Source organism: Electrona antarctica, assembly GCF_951216825.1.
Source record: "Electrona antarctica genome assembly, chromosome: 10".
Classification (NCBI taxonomy): Eukaryota; Metazoa; Chordata; class Actinopteri; order Myctophiformes; family Myctophidae; genus Electrona; species Electrona antarctica.
Genome location: NC_136791.1, coordinates 41,630,838 through 41,657,502, shown reverse-complemented (window position 1 = coordinate 41,657,502; position 26,665 = coordinate 41,630,838). Strand labels below are relative to the sequence as shown.

The 26,665-nt window shown below is 46.3% G+C and overlaps 1 protein-coding gene across 1 annotated transcript in view; it reads right to left on the bottom strand.

Moving 5' to 3' along the window:
- Positions 1-26,665, bottom strand: part of ptpn20 (protein tyrosine phosphatase non-receptor type 20) — a gene marked incomplete at its 5' end in the record, with an annotated part of 83,779 nt that overhangs the window by 32,465 nt on the left and 24,649 nt on the right. The window contains 17 exons of the mRNA XM_079511935.1: positions 1,313-1,486; positions 4,665-5,172; positions 6,692-7,326; positions 8,426-8,521; positions 9,998-10,212; positions 12,830-12,971; positions 13,926-14,011; positions 15,356-15,449; positions 16,370-16,477; positions 17,544-17,761; positions 19,144-19,260; positions 19,871-19,978; positions 22,369-22,446; positions 22,867-22,946; positions 23,398-23,719; positions 25,298-25,463; positions 26,196-26,381. Coding sequence (XP_079368061.1) covers positions 1,313-1,486; positions 4,665-5,172; positions 6,692-7,326; positions 8,426-8,521; positions 9,998-10,212; positions 12,830-12,971; positions 13,926-14,011; positions 15,356-15,449; positions 16,370-16,477; positions 17,544-17,761; positions 19,144-19,260; positions 19,871-19,978; positions 22,369-22,446; positions 22,867-22,946; positions 23,398-23,719; positions 25,298-25,463; positions 26,196-26,381 — 3,333 coding nt within the window. The remainder of the gene's footprint in view (positions 1-1,312; positions 1,487-4,664; positions 5,173-6,691; positions 7,327-8,425; positions 8,522-9,997; positions 10,213-12,829; positions 12,972-13,925; positions 14,012-15,355; positions 15,450-16,369; positions 16,478-17,543; positions 17,762-19,143; positions 19,261-19,870; positions 19,979-22,368; positions 22,447-22,866; positions 22,947-23,397; positions 23,720-25,297; positions 25,464-26,195; positions 26,382-26,665) is intronic.

Sequence of the window (26,665 nt, the reverse complement as noted above, 5' to 3'; positions counted from 1 at the left end):
AGAGTGTTTGTTCAGTAACTGTGGTCTAGCTCAGGGGTTCTCAACGTTTTTGGCCGGGGACCCCCGGAAATGCTTTGGCAATGTCTCGGGACCCCCGCCCCGCCCCGCCCCCTCCCGACCCCCAATATAAATTGACTGCTACAATAACCTTAATAATACACCATACAAAACACCATAAATAAATAAATACTGAAACCAGATATAATCATTAGGGAGGTGTATGCATGTACTATGTGTACCATGTAAACTCTTCATTTCCATTTTTCAGTTAAAAAAACTAAAAAACTAAAAACAAAATAATTTGGCGACCCACGGGTTGAGAACCCCTGGTCTAGCTGTCTCTTTAGTAAACGGGACAAAAAAAGAAAATCAGTTTGGGATACCAATTTGGCAATTTCATCCAATCAGGAGAGAGAAACATCCATAATCATACATGATATAGGAAAAACAATTGAAATTTGAAGTGAATTATTTACAAATTTAAATCAGCGTGGCCAGATTTCAGGAGAGAAACGATTATCCACGTCTATGATTTAAAAAACAAAAACTTTATTAATGCAGTGCATTTGGTCTGATGTATTTTGAGTTCACAATTGGATACTATTAATTTGACCTAATTAATTTGAGATGGTCAGCAGCTGTGTGACAGGCCACACTACAGTGTACAGTAGCTAGTCTCACCAATCTGTGTTGTCTCGTTTGGCTTCAAGAACACTGGTCCAATACAAGCCCAAAAAAGACACAACCTGTGACTATACCAATAAAAACAAGTTTCTTATAATAAGCAGACTTGGCGACTACAAATAAAATAGATAGATCGTTATAAATTGAACACTTGAAGCTGATAGGCTATATTAACGGGAGGGGGGGACCCTTTGTTTACTGAAAAAAAAACACTCTATAGTGAAGATTACTATCGGAATATATAGAGCCAGAACACCTTTTTGTCTTAAAAAAACAATCAAAAACACCACTAACAGCACCTTTAAATCGTTGGGTGGGAACCTCATATGTCCAAAACTGTGACTTTTCAGGATTTAAATTCAAAAGCATCAAAAGTAACAGATCCACGAGCTCAAACAGCTCCGCTTGGCGCAGCGTTTGGAGCTTGTGGATCTGCTACTCTCGATGCTTTTGTGTGACACTGTAAGTGTGATCGAGTAGTAGTAGGGCTTTACGGGGGGAGGGGGAAAAATAACTCAAAAAGTTATAGAATATGGAGATAAGAGGTTTCCGACTCCGACGTGACAAAATGCCATTGGAAAAGAAATGCAGACAGGAAAGGGACAATTTTAAACCTCGCGCAACTCGCCTTTCTGCGCTCCTCCTCGTCGTCTTCGTCGTCGTCGTAGTCCCTGTAGGTGATGGACTTCCTTGGTGGCTCCTCCCCCCGGGGCGGTGGCGGGGGGCGGTGGTTTTGGGTCAGGGGGGACGGCTGTGCCGGGGTGCGGGGGTTGCTGCTGCAGTGGGTTCCCGAGGAGCTGACCTGTGTTGGGTCACGGACAGTTAGTACACAACGGGCTATATGCATGCACACATAACATAAAAAATAAATAAATAACTCTTCCTACTTCCGGGCCGCTTCCCTATACTTCCTTCACAGGTGTTACCGATGATACTAATTAAGGCTCTGTGCAGTGGTTGTCAAACCTTTTTTAATTTCAAGCTCATAACTCACAAATGTACACCCCCATTTGTACACTCTCAGAGTTACGCACCCGTACGGGGCAATTGGGAACCCACTCAAAGACACTTTGAGACCCACTGGTGTAGCAGTGTGTGTGTGTGCATGACTTTCACAGACTTTCCTGGGGAATATATCCTTTCACATTGGCCTGTTATAGCACCACCAACAGGTGGATTTTTGCAAAACACATTTTTGGAACAAAATGCCTCAAATCATCCAATTGCCATCAATGGTGTAAGAACAAATGGCACACTTTTCACATTGGCCTATTATAGCGCCACCAGGAGGCCACAACCTGACCTGGCCTGGTGGAGACCTGTGCCCCGAGGGGCACTTTTTCTAGTTTGATATTGAAAGTGCTAGCCGTGTGCCTTATTGTTCATATCAGTGGGTGTAGGAAGTCTGATGATCTTGGAAGCAATACGGGTAATTCTGAAAAAGTGAAAAGTTTTTTTGAGCTTATAGACCAGGGATGGCCAAACTACGGCCCGCGGGCCAACTGCGGCCCGTGATCCATTTTTAATTGGCCCTTATCAAATTCTAAAAATATAATGGAATATGGCCCGCAGCCCCGCACATGAAACTTGCACTTGACTGTATTGTATTTCTTAGTTTTAACACTAGGTGGAGCTACTGTCTTCTTCAGTGTCTTGACTCTTGAACAAGGCAGCTCTACACAAAACCACACACGTGACACAAGCGATACCTAAGACCAGAGGCGATTCTTTCGATGTTTACGTTATTTGCGCAGTGAGTGTAACGCTGCTCAGAATGGTGAAATCTTCCGCCAACAGCGTACCTTAGTGATCAGAATCAAGAACAGGCCTATCGTAGTAGACATTTCCAGCACGCGGAAACGCCCCCCTTTCAAAGTGTTATTTTTCTTCGGTGTCGTTTCGGACGGACGGGAGAGTAGCATATAAAAGAGTAAAGACAACAACAACACAGAACTCATCTTCAATCATGAAGCGTCTGTATCCTTCTGGAAATGATAAAAAAGTTAAAGAAAAAGCGTAAGGATGAACTGCGGAAGGAGCAATCAGGTAAATAAACATGCCAACTTGCAGACTGACTTGCAGTGTCCTGTGCTGTGAATGTCGCGGTTTGTTGTTGTTGTGTTTACAGGCTGAGCCACGCTGGTGGCTAGGCTAGTACTGCTGCTGCTTGCTGCAGTTTGTAATCAATAATCATCTCTTTTATCATGACATGGTTGGGAGTGAGTGGTGACTCGCTGTAGTCTCACTCTGTGACTAGCTGTGCAGTCTGATTTGTGCTCTTATTAAACGCATCAAATTCGTAGTTTTGTTGTTGTTGCTCAGTATTGAAATAGGGTTAGGGTTAGTGGACCCTGCAGTGGTCCACTGAGCAGAGGACCACTGGGGTCCACTGAGCAGAGGACCACAGGGGTCCACTGAGCAGAGGACCACTGGGGTCCACTGAGCAGAGGACCACTGCAGGGTCCACTGAGCAGAGGACCACTGGGGTCCACTGAGCAGAGGACCACTGGGGTCCACTGAGCAGAGGACCACTGGGGTCCACTGAGCAGAGGACCACAGGGGTCCACTGAGCAGAGGACCACTGGGGTCCACTGAGCAGAGGATCACTGGGGTCCACTGAGCAGAGGACCACTGCAGGGTCCACTGAGCAGAGGACCACAGGGGTCCACTGAGCAGAGGACCACTGGGGTCCACTGAGCAGAGGACCACTGGGGTCCACTGAGCAGAGGACCACTGCAGGGTCCACTGAGCAGAGGACCACTGGGGTCCACTGAGCAGAGGACCACAGGGGTCCACTGAGCAGAGGACCACTGCAGGGTCCACTGAGCAGAGGACCACTGGGGTCCACTGAGCAGAGGACCACTGGGACCCACTGAGCAGAGGACCACAGGGGTCCACTGAGCAGAGGACCACTGGGGTCCACTGGGTCCAGCTGTTTATACCAGTCTCTCTGTCATACCATCCCTCCCCACTGGGGGTGCTGTTTATACCAGTCAGTCTGTCATACCATCCCTCCCCACTGGGGGCGCTGTTTATACCATCCCTCTACACTGGGGGTGCTGTTTATACCATCCCTCCCCACTGGGGACGCTGTTTATACCAGTCTCTCTGTCATAGCATCCCTCTCCACTGGGGGCACTGTTTATACCAGTCAGTCTGTCATACCATCCCTCCCCACTGGGGGCGCTGTTTATACCAGTCAGTCTGTCATACCATCCCTCCCCACTGGGGGCGCTGTTTAGACCAGTCAGTCTGTCATACCATCCCTCCCCACTGGGGGCGCTGTTTATACCATCCCTCTACACTGGGGGTGCTGTTTATACCATCCCTCCCCACTGGGGACGCTGTTAATACACGACAGGTGAGGCGATATACCTCATCTCTAGTGGGTGGCCCAGCCCTTCCTATATTTTTCTGTATGTGGCCCTCAGTGAAAAAAGTTTGGGCACCCCTGTTATAGACCTTATAGAGCTTATAGACCTGTTTTACTTTTGCTATTTTGGAATTTAAATGAGGCATGAGGTTTCCACCCGATAGAGACGATCAATTCATCTGTTGAGAAAAATAGCTCACAACATGTGACGCGTTGGGTTTGAGCTTGTAAATCGGCCATCACCCATACAAAGTATAATGCTATTAACTACATGGCCTGTTTTGACCATAGTACATTGATTTTGATCATTGCCTGTCATTTCTATGTATAAGTTATTGTCATATCTGCCCTACTGTGCAATTCTTGTTTACAAAGCCTAAAAGGCAAAGAGATAATTGATTTTCATCTCAAATCTTAAAATTCAAACGTAACAAAAGTAGCAGATCTACATGGTCAAAACGAGTCGCTTCACGCCGTGTTTCCAGCTTGTAGTAGATCAGTAGGAGATCAGTTTACGAACACAAAAAAGTTTGAATATGGAGACAAGAGGTTAATGGACGACCGTCATGTTCAACGCCACGGTAAAAAACAATGAAAGGCAGCCTACCTGGGTGGTGATGATGGGTAGAGGAGGAGGCGGAGAAGGTGGCGGAGGCTTGCTGGCCTTGAAGACGGGCGAGTACTGGCCCGGCGGGAGCAGGCTCTGCTGGGCCTTGGGCGGCTGGGTGGTCAGAGCCAGAGGAGGCTGGGCTTTGGGGGGCGGCGCCATGGAGGGCCGCGGGTGCCCCAGGATCAGGGTGTCGGAGGAGAAGCTGGGGGGCATGAAGCCGGTGCGGCGGTGCGCGGGCGGCGTGAGCATGTGCCCGTGGAAGGAGTGACTGGGGCCTATGGCCGCGGCCGCCACGCCCGCACAGTCGGGGGTGCGGGGAGGCGGGGTGGAGGAGGGGCCGTGGCCCAGCAGGTGACGAGGTCGTGCGGTGGTGGAGGTGGGCGGGGCGCTGTACGGAGGCTCCAGTGTGGAGCTGATGGTCATGTACTCCTCGTCGGCCAGGATGGTCAGCCCGTTTCCCATCAGGCAGTAGGTCAGACTGCCGTCCGCCTCCTCTCGGACGCCGCTGCAGGGAAGATTTTAAAACCCTTTTCATGTCAAGGTCCATTATCACTTGCGCAGAGCGCAAGTACTGCGATCGGCTGGGTATGTACTATGTTATTGTATGTATGTCGGTGTACTTTACCGGCCAATAAGGGACCGCTGTTCTTGATGATGTTACTAAAGTGCATTTCAAGGTATGTATGTATCTAGGAACTCAGAGCAGCAGTCGTAACCCAGACAGCAGCAGAGAGCTTTAGGTCAGGACTAAAGGGCGCGCTCTGCTTGCGCACAAGTAGGCCATGCATGGCCTCAAGGCTACATGGAAGAGTACAGCCGGCTGGAGGACTCTTCCTAGATTAGCCAATTTTGACTAGATTTTCAGGCTGCTACTGTATGTGGTCTTCAAATCCAGTAATATACTGCGCATATCAGAGCAGTGGTCACCGAGTTATGGACTTTTGGTGTGACTATTCTCATGGAGCAATGTAGCCTGACACTTAGTCTGAATTTTCATTTCGTTTTACACTTCATTATTCAGACCGAAAGCCCTCCCCACGGCAGCAGTTTATGGGATGGGCGTTGTCAAAGCGGCAGTCTTCGGTGATTGGTTCATACCAAGAAATCAGAATGGTAGGAAAGCAGATGACGTTGTTGTCAATCATGAGGCTATGGCTAACCCGTTTGCTAACCAAACAAACCACAGCCAACGAGCACTACTAGCATGTAAACAAAAGCGGTAAAATATGTCGGATGATGATGTTTATAAAACCTGTCGTTTCTGTAAAGAAACCATTTATCATACGCCGATGATTAATAGCCAGATTGATACGGTCCGCATTGGGGGCAGCCATGTTTGTTGTCTGACGCTGTCGAGTGACGGGGCTGATGGCCAATCAGCTGCTGTGATCGGATTTTCGAACGACACTAACGCCGCCGTAGGCAGAGTCACCGGACCTGAATCGCCAGAACATATTTTCTTAATGGGCGTGGCTAGCGATTCAGGGCTGGAGCCAGGCTAGGAGCAATGGTGTGCCTTTGCCTATTGTCATGGCAGACCCCTGAACAGTGTTTGTGCCAAGTCTTTGCTGTGGGCACCCAGGGGCGCCTAACGTGGCTTCTGTGGGGGCAACACGCGGCTCCTATAGGGGCCCGTGGGGACAACACGTGGTGTTAACATCCTTAACACCCTTCTCTGATTCTGCGCTCAACAAAGCAGCCTAAAATATGTAACCAACACGCAAGTGCTGCTTGTCTCTCCCATGCACCCCCAAAGAAAAACAACACTACTCCGAGTCCGTGCTGGCGCCTTGAGGGGGTTCCAGAGGGTCCCTATAGTTAAATGTAACATGAAAATATTGGGGATCTAGCCTACTGATATAGAGAGACCAGAAAGTGGTCTGGTGAATTATGAAAACGGTAGATATAACATGACGTGCTGTATTGTGCACGAGAGTGTGTTATATCAAACACTTCAAACATCAGTGCAACCCCAGTGTATAGTTAACATTGTGAAATGTCCTCACGTGTGTGTGTTGCATTACCTGGTGTACACAGGCTTCGCACTGGTCGTCGCGTTCGGACAACCGTCCAAAAAATCAGCCGTGGTAGAGTACGTCGACCTGTTGACCCCTCCTCCCCCCGTGATGTCATTGGCCATCGCCCGCTCGCCTCCTTCCTCCGGCGGCTCCCCCCCCAGGGCGACGCAGTGGGGGGGCGGGGTCATCAACGAGGTGGGCGGGGTCATGGAAAAGGCGGACGGTGGCGCCGGGAGCATGGAAAAGGCGGACACCGGGGGCGTCGACGAGGCAGGGGAGGCGGTGACGGGCGACATCGGCGACATGGGGGACGGGGGCGAGGGGGGAGGCGAGATGGGCGACGGAGGGGGCAGGCGAGGGGGGGACGGGGGAGCGGGAGGAGGAGGAGTCGCCCGGTCCACGTCCAGACGGAGGCGGAGGCATCCGGCCAGGGGCTTGGGGGGGGGGAGGGTGGGGGCTCTGGGAGGGGGCTGGACGACCGGCACCCAGTCGTCGTCGTCGTCGTCGTCGTCGTCGTCGTCGGGCAGGGAGTCGTTCAGGATGACGTCCTTCGTCATCAGCTTGAACAGCAGCTGGCTGTAGTCCTCGTCCAGGACGATGTCCAGCGACCGGGAGCGCAGCTCTCTGCTGGGACAGGGACTCTGCACGCACGCACGCACGCACACACACACACACAGGCACACACACACACACACACACACACACACACACACACACACACACACACACACACACACACACACACACACACACACACACACACACCAGGGCATCTGGGTTAAGACTCAGTTATACTTGTCGACGTGTCGGTGTCGTGCTCAGTAAAACAGCAGATCTACAAGCTTGTATATCTGCTGTTTACAACATCCTATTGAGCCATTACGGTAGTCTATTGATTGCTTATCGGAAAAATGCTTCAAAAGAAGCACGTTTTTAGGAGATTATTACTTGCGCATGCAGAGCGCGCACGTACTGCGATCGGCTGGGTATGTATGTTTGTCAATGGGTATGTGTGTATGAGGGTGTCCATCGGCCAATAAGGGACCAGCCTTCTTCATGACGTAACTAAGGTCCGTTTGGTGATTGGCTGGGTATGACAGGCCAGTTGGCTGGTCAGTTAAGTACCATGGTCAGTACACCAGTTACTAGTAGTTTTGGCTCTGTGGGCAGGTGCCAAGTGCTGCTGGAAGTCAGAGCACGAAAGTTGTTCGGCATGAGGAGACGCATATGTGTATCAAATTCCGTGCACACGCCCGCGACTGACTAGACCTGGATTGTGTTGAGCTTCTTTTTTTTACGCAACAGGAGTCGCGCCCCTCATGAGCAGACCTGGAACAGACCTGTCGTTGATCCAGGCGACGTCTGCGTTACACGTCTGAAAAGACCTTTAACCCATTCAGGCCTGACGTCGAAATTTTAAAAAAAAAGTTTTCTAAATCATGACAATTTTCGGAAAGAAAAAGGCACATTTTAACGATTTTTCAAAAATAGCAGACCTACAAGTTCATAGCGCGCCACTCGGTGGCGCGCTATGAGCTTGTAGATCTATATTAGCTATTTTTCAATAGCTAAATTATAACATAATGTTTAAAACACCAAAAGGGGTTCCCGCCCAAAATGGGTTAATGGTTAATGTGGTTAAACGCTAACGTGACATGGATGCGTTCCAGGTCTCAATGGATTAAACTGAAAGTCCAAATAAACAAATTAAGATATGCGTGCGTGCGTGCGTGTGCTCACCAGCAGGTCATCTAAATTGCCCAGTGATCTGGCACCTGGTCTACAGATGAGCAGGTGGACTTCAGATGGAGCGCCCCGGAGAAGAGTCAAGACCCTCTGAGACAACGACAACAAGACAGCAACAAAACAAGACAACGACACAATAATAAGACAGCAACGCCACAATAAGACACCACTACGATAAAGACAGTGAGACTGCGATAAGACAGTAAAAAAATAAGAACACAGGAAAGACAATAATGAGACAGTCGTTTGACGGTATGAGGGAATGAAAAGACAGTAAGTCACAGTGAGTGTCCTGTTCCCATGTTTCTAGCTTTAAAAAACTGAAGTTATGTATACATACTATATCTCTGCTGTCGGGCAGAAACCAACCATGTATTGTTTTTAAAACAACACAATACTGCCTCATTAACGTTGGTACAGTGACTTTAGACATTGTCAGATACTTGCATGTGTCCTGATATTATCATCACCGTACCCACATCAAGCTCAAGTGGAATTAGGAGGTTTTAACTAGTGAACGTGGAGATACATTTTAGTTGTTATGTCCATCATTGAACTCAGTTGGAGTTAGGTGGCTTGACCGACTGTTTGAGGATCCAATGGAGTTAGGAGGTTTAGTCAAAAGTGCTTTTTAAACACTTTTCATTGGTTCAATATTTTGTGAAACCCACACACAGATTTATTAAAGAACCAGTGAACACCCTCTGGAGTGAGTAATAGTGGCCACTCTCCATGTGGCCACTCTCCATCTTCAAAGTTGCCCAACCCCTGACTTACCCTACCTAACAGCGAAGCATGTAACGATATATTGTATATCGATATATATCGATATTATATCCTCGATTTTCAAAATAACAAAAATAAATAAAACACTTTTTATTTAGGGGGGCTAGTGTGTGATATGAAATGTGAGCTGTAATCATATTCCATCATATTCACATGCTTTTGGAGAGAAATGAGACAGACTCCATGCAGTCACTTTCAGTAGTAGAGGCCTGCAGAGGGGAGCTGTATGTGTCTGTGACACAGGTGATGGTCGTTATTGATGCTCATTAATACATCAATTATGTTTCTGCACTGTCAAATAGGTCGACATCTATCCTAAGATGCCATCAAAGAAAAGAAGAAATGTTAACTCGAGCTAGGTTTAAACATGAAAGCACGTTTACAGTTGTTGCACAGAAATTAAGTAATTTTACATGAAAAGTAATGCTACTTTTGCAATGTAGTTAAATAAAAATGGTGAAAAAAGCTTGGGGGGAAGATAAATCATAAAAAAAAAGAATTCGGTCATTTATCTGGAAAATAATTGTGTTGAAAATATCGTGAAAAATCGTATGTGAACCTCATATTGTGATACGTATCGTATCGTGAGTTGAGTGTATCGTTACATGCCTACTAACAGCACAGCTGTTTACCTGGTAGGAGAGGTCCCTGACGGCCTCTCCGTTGACAGAGATGATGATGTCTCCCTAACGGCACAGCTGTTTACCTGGTAGGAGAGGTCCCTGACGGCCTCTCCGTTGACAGAGATGATGATGTCTCCCTAACGGCACAGCTGTTTACCTGGTAGGAGAGGTCCCTGACGGCCTCTCCGTTGACAGAGATGATGATGTCTCCCTCTTGCAGGAGGCAGCTCTCGGCCGCCGGCTGCCCTTCGAACAGCCGCTTTATCCGGACCACGGTGCCGGTGTCCGGCCCCGACGTGATGTCAGAGATGTAGAAACTGAAGCCCAGTCCGGACGTTGGACTCTTAAACAGAACCACCTCCATGGTGTTTTCTAGAGATGAAAAAACCAAACGACAAGCAGTGTTCAAAGACTGAAAGACTAAAAGGCTAAGGTCAGAAGACAAAATAGGACTAAGACTAAATAGTGTGTTATTCAAAAGACTAAGACCTTTTCTGGCCAAATTAACATTGCAATAGGACTTAAGATGTTGATATTTAGTCGACATAAAGACTAGGCTAAGACTAAACCATTTCAGAAGACTAAATAGGACTAAGACTAAATGGTTATTCAAAAGACAAAGATTAAGACTGAAAATGTTTACACTGCAACAAAGTTGCATTGACAACAAGCAAAAAGCTGTAACCGGCGGCGGAGATGTTTTTTTGGGGGGATTGATTTCCCATTGCGGTCCCAATTAAGGCTCCAATCAGTGAAACAAATGGAAACAAAGTGGGCAGACAATGCTTTTTTGGTTTGTTCGTTTCAGTCTAGGTGACCGACTCTGACAGATCGCTGATTCTCAAACTTTGAAATTTCAAGGGAGTTTGATGTTGTCGCTGTGTCGGGCAGAAACCTCTTATCTCCATTTTTTCTTTTGCAAATTAAAGGATCACTTCACCACTTTTCAACCTATCTTCATTGGTCCTCACTAATGCTCATACCACCATTTATTTCTACTCGGCCTGTGTCTCATGGGAGACACAGTTCAGAAACCCGTCTTCCAGTGACATCATCGTTAGGCAGATATTTTCTTTTTAATATTTAGATTTTCGTTATCGTGAGAACAATGGCTTCCATTTTCGCATTGCAACTTTTCAGGAACAGAAAGCCTGCCGTTTCTATTTGCCTGGTTTCCCCATCGATGATGTCACTGGTGGACGGGTTTCTGAACTGCCCGCAGCCCTCCCATGAGACACAGACTGAGCCGATTCTAATGTTTCTTTTATCATCAACATTAGTGAAGTCGTCATTAAACTCTTGTCTGCCACCTGGTGGCGGAAGAAGGTAGTTAAATCCTAATAGGCATATTCCCTATGTTTTGGGTAGATTAATTTCCGCTTTACCGCCATGGAGACCGCCATTGTATAGATCGGCTAATATTAGCATTAGCTCCCGCTGTTTACCTTTCGCCAGAAACGTTATGTCGGAAGCGATGCGGTACAAAATTACAAATAACATCCGAACCCTCTGGTCCGCAGTGACCGCAGAGGTCACTGCGGACAGCACTCGTAAAGAGATATGAGGCATTGAAGATCCTACTTTCACTGGAGGTCTATGGGGACCGTGTGCAAAAATCCTGATACCGGGGCCAATGTTAAAAGGTGATTGTCGGCTAAGCCGTTTCATATTTGGTGTAAAGCTTTAGGTACGACCATGTTATTAAAAAAAAAATAAAAAATTATCCCACGATTTTGTAACCCATTTTTCACCCCTGTGTCAATTATCTAATGTGATCCTGGGCTCTACACACCCTCCGCCAACCTAGTCCCCATATATGGGGGACATGGGGAGAGCAACGGACTTGAACTCATGCTTCCTTCATGCCTGAGTGTCCAAGTTGCTCCTTTACACCTGACAGGGGGGAGTTTTTGGTTGGAATAACGTGTTCCTTCCACGCACTACGTCCAACCAGTTCCTTTCCCCTCCATCAGGCGCCCCGGCTGGCCAGGGGGAGGCAGTTTAGAGACCAGGATTACTGCATGTTTTTTGTGAGTGTACCTACCTACCCTAGGGGACACGGGGAGAACATGCAAACTCCACACAGAAAGGCCCTTTCGCCAACCCCGCCTCGGGTATGGGCACTGATGACGCGGAGGAGGAAACACGCCGCCAGCACCCACAGCGTCCCGACCATGGTCCGACCATGTTCATACTTAGTAGATAACGTCCCACAGACGTTTTGTTCCAGAGGAGAAAAAAAACGAGTCACGAGGCATGAGAACTGGGCATACGAGCGGAGTGGACCTTAGATTTTTGTTAACCAATAGGAGTGCAGAGGGGCGTCACTCCAAATGTGGTGACGTCAGTGTTCTCCGCTGTGTGGAGTCGGGAGCAGAGGGGGGTGGTGGGGGGGTGGGGAGGCGGGCACATAGATTGGTGAACCGGCTGTCTCAGCCTAGGAGATGGTTCCGCCCCTCTGTGCCCAGAAAATCTCCTCTTTCAAGGCTACTGAAGCCCTAACAGGTTGGTTGGCCTTGCATGGTTTCCTCCGCTGTCAGTGTGTTGAAATACACCGTAAAGCAAGTCACCACATAATCCACTTACTGTACATAGATATAGGCAAAAGCGTCTGTTTTGGAACAAAGCTTCCTGGAGGAATGTAACACAGCGAGGTACTGTAAGTCACATTTTTTTGCAGGGTGTCTTCGGTGTCACCCTCCCGACAGACTGCGACAGTAAAGACACAGTAGATCTGTTAAGGGGGGAGACACGCAGAGAGCTGAGACAGTCAACGGGCCTGGCTCAAGTCCTCCAGGCTTCTCAGGGGGAGAGAGAGGGAGGGACGGTGGGACACCGCACCAATCTGACAGCAACCACAGTGTAACTGTCACAAGACTCACAATCACCTCCGGGCAGTGTGTGTGTGCGTGCGTGCGTGCGTGCGTGCGTGCGTGCGTGCGTGCGTGCGTGCGTGCGTGCGTGCGTGCGTGCGTGCGTGTGTACTTACCCTCATTCGCAAAGCTGTAGTCCTTGGATCTGGCACGCAAGGTCGTATCTATGGAGACCCTGGGCCTGGTGGGCTGCGAGGGGGAGTCGGCCCCGGGCTCCAAGATCACCATGGGGTCCCTCTCAAGCAGCAAACTCACAACCTACAGGCACGTGCACGCACACACGCGCGCACGCACGCGAAGACAGTGTATATTTTAGATTCCCCAGCAAGTATTTTGTATCAAAATATTCATACTATAGTTGACACTTCATTCTCACAACACAAGCTCGCGCTTTGAGCTCGTAGATCTGCTTCTAATGGATTTGAATTATGAAAAGTTAACAGTTTTGGACATATATGAGGTTTACACCTGACAGAGACTATATATTTATGGTCTCGGACTGACTGACACTTTTAGCTTTCAACCCTGCTTCTGTGATTTGTTTGTATTTATTGTATTTACGCTGTCTGATTGTACCGTTTTTGTGTATGTCCAAATACATATAATTCTTGGGGTCCTTGACATGAACCACTGACATAGAAACATAGGTTTTTCAGAAAACTGTCATGATTGATGAGTATTGAGTACAGTATGTGCTCGTATGTATACTGTATGTGTACTGTATATACAGTATAGTAGGACATCTGGGAAAGGTCTGCTTTCTGCCCCTAAAACCCAAAAATAAACACAGGGAAGTAGCATTTTGTTATTATTAATATGCACATATCTGGAACAGACTCCCAGAAAACTGCGTGGAGGTCTGCTGCCACTCTTGTTTCTTCTGAAACACAACTAAAGCTGTGTCTGTTTACTGTTACTTTTACTTTTTTTCCTTTCTCTTCTGCACTGTAACTGTGTCCGATATTTTTTACTAATTTTGTTTTTGTTCCGTAATGTAATTGTGTTTAATTTGCTTAATTTGCTTGGTGTTCAAATCAAATGGTCTTTCCTTGCCTATACAGTAAGTGTGTCAATGTACTGCATGTGTATACAGTACATAGTGTTTTTCTGTGCATCTGTGTGCCTGTCAGTCTGTGTGTGTGTGTGTGTGTGTGTGTGTGTGTGTGTGTGTGTGTGTGTGTGTGTGTGTGTGTGTGTGTGCATGCGTGTTACCTCCCCAGTCTTCTTCAGGCATTCCACAGCCTGCTTGTGAGTCACGCCCCTCAGGTTGGATCCGTCAACCTCCAGCAGTCTGTCACCTGTCACGCACGCAAGCAAGCACGCACGCACGCACGCACGCACGCACGCACGCACGCACGCACGCACGCACGCACGCACGCACGCACGCACGCACACACACACACACACACACACACACACCATAATGTAACGTTATTACATGCGATGCAAGATGGTGCCTCCTTTTGCTTTGCTGTTCTTATTGGAGTTCAGAATAGCCCTTCCTGTCAATTCAGTTCAATTCCAATGAGCTTTATTGGCATGAAAAAAACATACGTGCAATTGTATGCCTGTGTACATGTGCACATGTGCTTACAATGACAGACATCAACGGACTTTGCTGCTCACATAAGCATACATGCCAATAGCTACACCCCTTTTGGTGTTTTAACTAAGCATTACGTGGTAATACTTTAGCTATTGAAAAATAGCAGATCTACAAGCTCATAGCACGCCACCGAGTGGCGCGCTACGAGCTTGTAGGTCTGCTATTTTTGAAAAATCGTGAAAATGCGGCACAAATCTTTGAATATATATTCTTTCGGAAGACTTTATTTTCATTTTATTTCGACGTCAGGCCTAAATGGGGTAAGCATCTACCTGTAGTACGTTGTAGGACATATTATGGTTTCAGGCCGTAAACAATAAAAGGGTCATTTTGTGGTGAACCCCAAGGGGGAAAATGTCTTCTCCAAAGGAGCAGTTTCGTTAGTGTCGTACTCATGGGGACACTTAACCATGCGACACAAAGCCTGGAGGAGCCGAGGATCCAACCAGAAGGCCTTCTGAGCCCCAGACAGATCGACTCCTCTCTAACTCCAGAGTCACCACCACCGCCCCAATGTCACTAATAGAGCGTCGCAGTCCCGCCCCCTCGAGAGACCCGGAAAAGAAATCCCCGTTCATTTACCTCATAGACTTTTCAGAAAGTATTTATTTAAAGACGTTTACGCCGCGGACAAAGCCAACTCTTGTCGTGACACTAAACACAATGTTTTGGGCCAAACAAAGAATTAGAAAGTAGAAAAAAACGGCAGGTTACAACACTTTTGTTTGTTTTTCTTCATGGTGGTTAAACTCGACTAGTCGACTAGTCGACTAGTAAACTAGGCAACTAGTCAACTAGTACAAATGACTAGAAGTGAATGCCTTAGATGTCCATGATTGTTTTCAAATTGCGTTGAGCCTGACTCTTCTTATACAGCTGACCAGATGTCAACGAGGGTTGTCACCCATACAGACTGTTATTTTTTATTATTTTTTATGTTTATTGAATTTTCTTTACGACACAGTGTTCTCAAAAACAATAATTCACTTATATTTTTCCCATACAGGCTGTTGATGATGAGTCATTAAAAGATTACCAATCTGAATGCGTCCAGTTTGCTCGGCTGCACCTCCAGACACCAGACTCTTGATGTAGATACCTCCGTAACGGACACTGGTGTTTATTCCTCCCTTTTAGAGAGAAACATTACAGCATGTCAGAAATTATTACTTTAACGTACATTATCTTTAAGTACTCCCTGACGGACGGACGGACGGGGGGGTGGGGGGGGCATGGCCCACCAATGGTCCCTCGGCCGGGTGCAGTACTTAGTTTAGACAGTTTTTGGTTTAGACTAGTCATTGGTTAGACCAGTCATTAGTCCTACAACTACAACCTATCTCAAACCCTCACCCTAACCCTAACCTCCCACGGGGCAGCACACCTAAACCTAACCTCAACCCATGTCTAACCAATGACTAGTCTAAACTAGTATGCACCCCCCCCTGGGTCCCACAGGTTGAGAACCACTGCTTTTTAGACCAGTGGTTCTCAAAGTGGGGTCCGGGGACCCCCAGGGGTCCTTGGGGCGGTTCACACAAACAAAAAATAAAAGCAGGATCACAATCAGTTCAAATTGTATACGTTGAGTATTTTAAAAATTACTGTATTGTATTTACTTTTTCTCTTGTTTTTGAATGTCTGATTCTTGTATTTATATTTTTCGTTCATCTCCTATATTTCTGTGTTCAATTCGAAAAACGGAATAAACATTGAGTCATAAAACTCAAGGTCTCAAGCTTTTAGGTCTGCTATTTTTGAAAAATCGAAGAACGACTGACATAGAAACATAGCTTTTTCAGAAAACTGTCAGGATGTAGAAGACATTTTTAGAATCTGATCTCAGGTCAAAATGGGTTCATTCACCTTGAAATAATTTGGATACTTTTTTTTTTAACATAAATCTCCTACTCTGCATGGGGGTCCTTCCCTCCCTGGCACAAAACATTTCCAGAGGGGAGGTCCGCGGCCAAAAACATTGCTTTTGAGCAGCTGCACTGAGTCACAGCGATGATGACAAGGCTCTTTGGGTGAATGTTCGGTGACTCACAGCGACGCTGATGCCCAGGCTGCCGTTGGCTTTCCTCAGCTCCACTTCTATCTGCTCCCCCGCTCTCTGCAGACTGCAGATGGAGGGAGACCTCGAACTAAATGGATCCTGAAAAACAGAAAACAGTGAGGGCTTTGAGTGTGTGTGTGTGTGTGTGTGTGTGTGTGTGTGTGTGTGTGTGTGTGTGTGTGTGTGTGTGTGTGTGTGTGTGTGTGTGTGTGTGTGTGTGTGTGTGTGTGTGTGTGTGTGTGTGTGTGTGTGTGTGTGTGTGTGTGTGTGAGAGTGTGTGTGTGTGTGTGTGTGTGTGTGTGTGTACTCATTTCATGACGTATGCTCAACTAAAGACATTTTTAATTGAACAATAGTTAATGGCAATTTGTCAGTTAACTGATTAGTTGAAAATATAGAAACAACAAATATCGTTGCTTCAATATGAGGCGACATCCCTTCCACGTTGCTTCTGTGGCGTTATCGCCTGTGGGGACCCACCAGGGGGTTCTTGGGGGCCGGGTCCCCCAAAAAAGTAGTTAAATAGCATCACAATCATTTTAACCACTTTATTGATTTATACGTTGGCTATTCTAAAACAGCAGATGCAGATGTGCAGTCAAGCACACAGTGAGCTTGTACATCTGCTTTTCTTTTTCTTTTTTTATATATATATATATTTTCTCTTCTGAGGGTCCCTGGCACGAAATAATTGACACGAAAAAGTTTGGGAACCACTGCTTTAGAGAACATTAACCCATTTAGGCCTGACGTCGAAATTTAAAAAATGGTCATTTTTTTCTGAAAAACAGGTGTTTCTATATCAGTGGTACTCAATATTTCATGTCAAGGACCCAAAAGATTATACGTAATATGCCGTCGACCCCCCATCTGAAAATATGTCGTTCCAGGGACCCTCCAAAGCAAAGATTTGAGTTAAAAACTGAAACTCTAAAAGAATATATATTCAAAGATTTGAGGCACATTTTCACGATTTTTCAAAAAATAGCAGACCTACAAGCTCATAGCACTCGGTGCCGCGCTATGAGCTTGTAGATCTGCTATTTTTCAATAGCTAAAGTATAACATAATGCTTCAAACACCAAAAGGGGTTCCCGCCCGGAATGGATTAAAAAAAAGAAAAAGAAAAAAAGCACACGACACCGTCAGCGTGCGTCTCTCTGACCTGTGCGTCCAGTATCCGCACCACGGGGATGTGCAGCCTCTTGCCGTGCTTGGGCGTGGCCATGTTGGAGAGCGCCAGGGCCTCCTCCAGCTCCTCCATGGCGGGCCGGTACTCGGTGCCGCTCAGCGTGGTCTGAGAGCCGAAGCCCCTCTCCAGCGCCACCCCCAGCCCCAGGGTGCTCTGGCTCAACAGAGACGACCTGCTGTCCCTGAAAGACTCTGAGATGGACGGAGGACAGACGCAGGGACAAATTAGCCATCGGGCCAGTGGGGCCGTGGCCCAGGGGCCCTTGGCTCTCAGGGGCCCTTTGGCGAAATTGGACCTGTGGTACTAGGTTTGACGCCCTGAAAAGGGCAATGATCATCAGGTATTATTGTAATATAAGGAGGTAGAACTTTTTCCAAAAAGTGTACAGTATTTGTTAAAATCATGCTTTTATGTGGACACGCCCACCAGTTCATTAAGTATGCCTGGTTTGCCTGGTGGGTGGTGACTCCAGGGTGTCTAATGGTTGGTTGGGCGGCTGTGGCTCAGGAGGTAGAGCAGGTCGTCCAATGATCCCTGGGTCGGCGGTTCGAATCCCGGCTCTTCCTGTCTACATGTTGAAGTGTCCTTGGGCAAGACACTGAACCCTACATTGCCTCCAATGAGTTGGTCGGTGTGAGCTTGCCACCATTGGTGTCTGAATGTGGGAAGTGAGGACGCTGGCGTCGACTGTTCGCCGCTTCACCTCCAAATGTATGAATGAATGAACCATTGTAAAGCGCTTTGAGCACCCGGAAAAGCGCTATAAAAATGCAATTAATTATTATTATTATTATTATTATTATTAATGAAGTACTGTCACCTCATAGACACATGAAAAACTGGAAAAATACATACAAATTTAGGTTAAAAAGATGATAAAAACACGAAAATGTCGCGCGCACACACGCTATGGGGGCCCTGCAAAAATGACTGGCCCAGGGGCCCTCGTGGTGGTTAATCCGTCCCTGGGACAGAGACAGACAGCGATACAACCGCTTTGAGGACGACGAGGAGGACTTCCGGTTCGATTCCGTTTTCAGAACTCGTATACTACTGGTATCGGGGTTTTTACTTCAGTAAAAGTATCAATACCGTAATATAGAAATACTCTGTTACAAGTAAAAGTCCCGAATTAAAAATGGACTTGAGTAAAAGTGCAAAGGTATTGGCATCAAAATGTACTTATACCAAAAGTACTTGTACCAAAAGTAGAAAGTACTCACTATGCAGAGTGTTTTCAATGTATCATTTTTTTTTTGAAAATAGCAGATCCAACAAGCTCACAATGCGTCGCGGTGCGACACATTGTGAGCTTGTAGATCGGCTATTTTCAAACGGCCGAAATGTATAGGTGCCGAAGTGGTTATAGTGTATGTTTTGTAATAATAATCAAAATCTACAAAGTAGCCTTTTTGCCATAGCATAGAGTAGACAATATATTGAAACCGACAGGCTTTCTCAGAACACGGGAGGGCAATGCGCCGCTGTTGATGCATCTGTATAAGCCATGTATAAGCCTATAGATCAGTCAGAAAGCAACAAGGAGTGGGGCCATACTCTACTGTGTACGTACGTTTCGGTTGGGACACGATGAGCTCTATTTCGTCGGGGCTCTGCTGCAAGATGGCGGCCGCGTCGCTGAACGTCACCCCTTCCAGGCTGATCTTGTTGAGGGAGATCAGACGGCCACCTGGGAAATGAACCCATCGACACACAAAAACATTTCGGTTAAAAAAAAGGACAAAATCTCGAGCAGGGGATTTCACTTAATAAAACACATTGAAGTACCCTTTATAGTGCTTCTGTTGCGAACAGTATTTTTGGTTCTACAAGGCTGTGAAGCGTTATGCCTAATTTATGGTCAGTCGCGGGACGGCGTTGCATTGCCGAAAATAGTGCATTACCTTCAAGGTGACGACAGCGCTGCATTTCCACGCCGCATCGTCAGCTTGTAGGCCGGCTATTTTTCGGCCACGCCGTCCTCCGACAAAGTACGAATCTGGCTTCATGGAGCCGGTAACAAACAAACGTCTGTTTGCAATGGGCTATATATGCATAACACGCCATTTTGGAAAGAAATCGGGCCACTTCCCTACTTCCTTCACATGTGTTAGAGATGGTACTAATTAGTAATGAAGGCTCTGTTCCGTTTTGGTCAAACAGAGCAGGGTGCTGCTATTGTGCATGTTGGCTCACTTTCCAGTGAGCCCAACATGTGAAGGAAAGGTATGGAAGCGGCCCGGAAGTAGGACGAGTTATTCTGCGTGCATAGAGCCCATTAAATGTGTGTATCTCTGCACCTGGTCTGATTCGGCCATCTTTGTCCGCAGGCCCGTCAGGCACGATGGAGGCTATGAAGATCCCCAGGTCCAGCTTCCCCGTGTTGTCCTCTCCCACGATGATGAACCCTGAGAGAGAGGGAAGAAGACCCAACCAGGTGGTGAACAAAAGCTCTCAATTGTTTCACTTATGTAAAAGCATCAATACTGCAATATAGAAATACTATGTTACGTAACTCTGTTGAGTAAAAGTCCGGAATTCAAAATGTACTTGAGTAAAAGTGCAAAGGTATTGTCATCAAAATGTACTTAAAGTACTAAAAGTAAAAGTGCTCATTGTCCAGAATGTCTCATTTCAAGTTTTCAAAATGTATACAAATCTTTTGAAAACAGCCGATCTACAAGATCACAATGCGTCACATCACGACGCATTGTGAGCTTGTAGATCGGCTATTTTCAAATAAATTAAGTGGTTAATGTATGTTTTGTAATAATAATCCAAATCTACAAAGTAACTTGTAGTAACTAAAGTGTTCAAATAAATGTAGTGGAGTAAAAGTACAATATGTGGATCCCAGATGTAGTGAAGTAGAAGTAAAAGTATTGGAAATTGGAAATACTCAAGTAAAGTACAAATACCTCATATTGTACTAAAGTACAGTAAATGAGTAAATGCGTAAGTTACTTTACACACCACTCCTGTGCAGAAAGAAAAGGCTCCATACTCTAACCACTCGGATCAGCGAACACAGGGAAGCTGTCTGAACCGCCCCTAAAAAACCCACTCTGCATTTGATGCATGTGTTTTTACTATGCTTATTGTAAGTCGCTCTGGATAAAAAAAAATCACACCCGTGTGAACTGAGTGGTGCAATTCCACCCCCCCCCCCCCCCCCCCCCACCCCTCTCTCTCTCTCTCTCTCTCTCTCTCTCTCTCTCTCTGTCTCTCATTAGCAGGCAGCAGTGCAGCACTATCTCTCTCTCTCTGGCACAACAGCGCCACTTTTGGTAGTCATTGGTACTCGTGCTCATAGTGACATAAGCCAAATTCCAATACCCAAAATCTCGGCCACTCGCTCACTCCCACTCGATCACTCGGGGTCATTCCAGCTTGACCCGGAAATGGTTAACGTTCCGATTGTTAAAGTGCTCCATCGAGGAGGAGAGTGGAGTCGAGTGGAGGAGCCGAGTGGGCTCTCCGAGACCGCATAGAGCGAGTGTACATCAGGTGCAGGCTCGGTGGGGTATGTTGTCTCCTCGCTGCGGATTTCCGCATCACGTGTACATGTTTTTTTCCTTCTCCAGTGACATAAGTCCGCCTCCTCCACATGTGGCACAGAAAACACTGCTTGAAACCCGATACTATGCACCCCCCCCCCATCCACTAGCTGCCGGCCGCTGCGGCTGATGAGACGCTGTCGCTGACCCAACACACACATGCACGCACACACATTAAACTAAAAAGCTTTGCTGTTTGTTGAAGAGACACATTTTCGCTGAATTAATAGAGCAGAGCTTCAGAATGATACTATAGCCTATGTGAAAGTGAAAGGACCACAACAAGCCACTGGCTTTATTGCGTTGTGTGATATAAGCATAATAAAAGTAGGCTATATTGTGCGCACCTCAAAAGCTATAGTTAATTTCTCTCTGTGCATGCCTGAATGCACAGACTGCTATGAATGACGGTGACAAATATGTATTTATTTATATGTGGACTGAACTGAATATGTAAGTCAGAGAGACTACCTATAATAATTCCTGTTTGTCCGTTATTTGCAAAGACTGTCGGAGGAGGGACTGTCCGAGGAGGGGAGGGGGGGGGGTATTTATACGAGCAAAAAGGAACGCGGGCTGCGGGCAGGTCAGCTGAATTCCCTTCACATTCACAATCATATAATATAAAAGTGTGCGCATCCTGGCTTATTCACTATTTCAGGAATAAATATCCTTGTTGCACATGTTACCAATACATACACATTGGCCTCGGTTACATGCACAAAAATGAATTGTCTATTCTGTAGACTGTATGGCTCTGGGTTCAGAGTTCCAGTGATCCAGCTGTGTGACACTGTATTGTTCCACCACTTTTGCTTTGGCAATGTAAACGTATGTTTTCCCATGCCAATAAAGCCCTTTGAATTGAATTGAATTGATTCACGTCATAAGTGATCGCGGAATGTGCCGTCGCTTTGAAATGACAGCGGAGTACATTCCGATTCTAGAGGCAAATCCACTCCACCACTCTGTCCTCGCATTGAATCCTCTCCTCCTCCACTCCTCCTCGCTGGGGGCGGAGCCGAGGAGCGAGTGGAGGACGCGAGGGGAGTGAGCGAGTGTGAAAGTTGCGGTATTGGAATTTGGCTATAGTCACATAGGTGGGTGGGTGAACACATGGGTGAACACATAGGTGAACACGGACATTGCTGTTCCTTGGAGTGGTTGCACCACTCAAAAAATGTCTGCTAAATGCCTGAATTGTAACCAAAAGGTCACACGGATCCAACCTCCATACATACCAAAGCCTAATTTCGGGTCCTTCTTCAAGGTCACACAGATGATCTCTCTCTCTGGCGAGGTCCTGGTCGGGGTGTCGACTGCGAGGCAGATGTTTCACATTTATTGCCAGTCCTATTTAATGTGCTGCTCTCTATCAAACACTTGTGATCACTTTAATGCACATCCCTCCCCCCCTTTGGCTCATCTTGGGGATGAGCCAAAGTGCACAGCACAGTAAATCAGTTTAAGGAAGGAAGCCTTGCAACTCACTTTTAATGCTGTGTATCCTATAAATGTTTTGTGCACACAGTGAGTTGCGAGCCTTCTTTTCTTCAACTGCTTTCCATTAAAAGACAATCATATTACATTAAGACATCTATAGTTATGGGTATTTCTATCTACTATAGGAGAAAGGAAACACGTTCCACTTAAATGACAGACAAAACAACTACGGTCATGTACTTCTGTTCTGGAGATGACAAGCTATCAGACTGTGGACAGACAGAGTATATACTCACTCCGAATGGAGGAGGAGGCCTCAGAGTCCTGCTTCTGTAGCGACACGCTGGACAGGATTCTAGGAATGGACTCTGGAGTGCTACCACATAACAACAATACAGTGGAGTTACCAAACGCATGAGTTGCACTAAACATACAGCATGGAATCCATACTTTTTAGCTCAAGACCCAGAAGAGAAATCTGATGTATCCCCGTTACTCAAACTAGTGAAAATAGCCAATCTACAAGTCCCGATTATTGTGGCCAAAATAATTGCCATTAACGAAATGATCGCGACTAAATAAGCCTAAAGTACAACTCTGGGGGGAACATTAGCCAAAGTTGTACTAGCTCTAACTGTGAGCTTGTTTACTATTTTTGGCAACGAGCAGTCCAAGCACAGAGCCAACTCATGACAATTCCACGATAAAGTAAAATCTCTGTTACGTGATTATCGTGACTCGTGAGCTTTCTTTTTTTTTTTCGCTTTTTATCGCGATAAACCACCATACCGATTATCGTCCTATTATAGCCTACATATATGGATTACCTCCAACATGGCGCATCCTTAGCCTCCGGGGGGTCTCCCGGGAGGCTAGCTCCGTCCAGCTCCGTGTCTTTGCTGGACGAGACGCGCTCCCGGCTGTGCTCTCCTTCCCTCCTCAGCTCCCTCTGCTGGCGGAGGCGTGCCTCCAGCTTGGCGGGCAGGTCGGTGCAGGACTTGGAGTGCGAGTCCTGGTGGGCGGCGACCCCCGCGCCCGGCGACACGCCCGCCATGTTCAGCATTCCGTCTGAGCACGACAGGCGCTTCATCAAGCTGCTGTTCCGAGACTGGTAGACGGCCATGTAGTTCATCTCCATGTTGTTTTCATCTGCGACGTCAAAGACCCAAAACCAGGGAGAGATCAGGGAAGGGTTTCTTTCATTTCTAACTTGCCATCTCCCACATTAAATATAACTTTCTTTTATGAATAATAATACAAATATATATGTCCAACCTGTAAGGTATAATATGCACTGCCAAGAATATTTAACCAAAATAGCCCTTTCATATTTACTTTCTTTTTAATACAATATAACTTATACAATTGGGGGGGTTGTGTTTTGTACTCCCTGCTCATCTATTGCGACATTTAGATCGTTTCAAATGTCATGTCTCGCCTAGACACAGGATCTGACACCATTTTTTCCCTGATGGTCAAGATTCAATTTATCCCCTGAGCAAGGAGGCAGAGGCTCTATTAGCTCAATGGTAAAAATATCAGCACTTGTGCAGGTAACCGCTGTTATGTGATCTGCTGTGGTTGGATGGCACTTACACTCGCAAAAGCGCAAAATCTGTCTTGGAAGAGCCACCCATCGACTAATCTAATATACGGCAACCTTCCCCGTGTTTCTTCACTAGTCCGATCCAGAAGAACACAGTTTGCCGGCCACTGCTACAGAGCTGACAATAAGGTTATATCCTCCCTTCTTCTCTGGAGTCCTGCCTCAAAGCAGACCAGAGGTCGTTCCCTGATGTCATCGCTATAGGGACAAATGCATCAGTAAGCAGGAACTGGAGATGGCAATGAAGGACCGGAAAGTCTGGCGTGGCATTGTGTGAAATCCATGATCTCGACCGCGGTCAAAAAAATTATGATGTGGCTTAAATAATTCCAACCTGGGGGTCCTTGAAATTACAAAAGTTTGAAAACCACTGCTTTTAAAGGGATATTTCACTTTGTTTGGGGTAATTTGAACGTCTACTCAGGCTTTTGTGAGCACCATATTTGTTTATTTGGATCCCCATTAGCTACTGCCTTAGTAGAAGCTACTCTTCCTGGGGTCCACAAATAGACGATGAATACAGTTTGCTTGATTCAGTATTGAAATAACTGATTTTCATTTTATCAGACCCTTCCTATACAAACCCATTGGAACTTCAAACTCCATTTTAACCATGATAGATTAATTGAAAACACCCGTTGTTGGTTCTGGTGACTGATATTGTCCTGTTTTTCAATTACTTTTTTCATTTATATTATTATTTGTAATGCATTTGATTCCTTTATCCCATTTAGGCCGGACGTCGAAATAAAAAAAAAGTCTTCCGAAAGAATAATATGTTCAAAGATTTGTGCCGCATTTTCACGATTAAAAAAAAAATAGCAGACCTACAAGCTCGTAGCGCGCCACTCGGTGGCGCGCTATGAGCTTGTAGATCTGCTATTTTTCAATAGCTAAATAACAGTTAAAACACCAAAAGGGGTTCCCGCCACAAAATGGGTTATTTTTTTTTTTCCGAATTTGTTTTTGTAATAAAACAAAAACCCCAAAGAGAATCAATGTTCGGGTGTTTTCAGAATGAACAGAAAACAGAAAGGACACTAGCGTATAGCCCTGGAGGGCTCCCGCTCACCCATAATGAGGGTTTAATTAAAGTGGTCAAGTGGTTAAATCGTTGGCACCTTGTTGGACCACGCTGTGGTTGAGCTGTCGCGACGTCATCTCGCTGTGGAACTTGTGCTGCGCGGAGCAGAGGCTGAGGATGTACTGTGCTATCTTAGAGCTCTCTGTCATGAAGCTGTGCTTCTTGCCGCTGGGCCCGCCGCTCTCGATGGTCACCTTACGCCGCTGCATATGGCAGAGGGGACACACGACAAGACAATTTACTCAGTTGTGTAAAGTAGATAAGTACATTTACGTAAGTACAGTACTTAAGTACAATTAGATACAATCAGGTCTATAGCGGTAAAGGTCTTAAGTACAATCAGGTCTATAGCAGTAAAGACGTGTGTGATGGTTTGGACCCTGGTGGATATGGAGTCAGTCTATAGCAGGTTGTAGAATGGTTTTACCCTGGTGGATATGGAGTCAGTCTATAGCAGGTTGTAGAATGGTTTTACCCTGGTGGATATGGAGTCATAATATCTGAATCTATAGAGCGTCGCAGTCCCGCCCCCTCGAGAGACCCGGAAAATAAATCGCCGTTCATTTTCCTCATAGACTTTTCAAAAAGTATTTATTTAAAGACGTTTACGCCGCGGACAAAGCCAACTCTTGTCGTGACAAATCATGACAATAAACACAATGTTTTTGGCCAAACAAAGAATTAGAAAGTAGAAAAAAACACTTTTTTTGTTGTTTTTCTTCTTTGTAATTATTTGTTTGGTCCAAAATATTGTGTTTGTTGTCATGATTTGTCACGACAAGAGTTGGCTTTGTACGACACTAATAAGGTCTTTAAATAAATACGTTTCGAAATGTCTATGGGAAAAATGCATTGGGAATCATTTCCTGGGCCTGGCGTCGTCATGAAAGGGGGCGGGACTGCGACGCTCTAAGGTTGTAGAATGTTTTTTTTACCCCGGTAGATATGGAGTCTGTCTCCCTCCAGAGGAAGCGCCTGTTGACCACGCGGCCGTGGTTCTTCACCTCACACACCACGATCCCTTTGGCACAGATCCCCAGGACCAGCTCTCCTATGACCGTTCTCTTCTCCCGGCCCACACGGTGGAACATCACTCCATACTCCGGTAACTGCTGGACAATCTAAAGGAGGAGGACCACGTGCCAAACATTTCGGTAAAAGGTGCGTCGTTATGTGCATAATTATTGTCTACGTCGGGTGGAGATCGACCCGCGAGTCAAAAACCGTTACTTTGAAAGGATTCAAATTCGCGCCGCGCTTCGAGCTTGCAGATCTGCTATTTGTGATGCTTTAGTGCAGGGGTTCTCAACCCGTGGGTCGCGACCCCTCGGGGGGGGTCGCCGAATTATTTTGGGGGGTCCCCAAATTATATAAAAAATAAAATAAAATAAAACTTTTTTTGCAA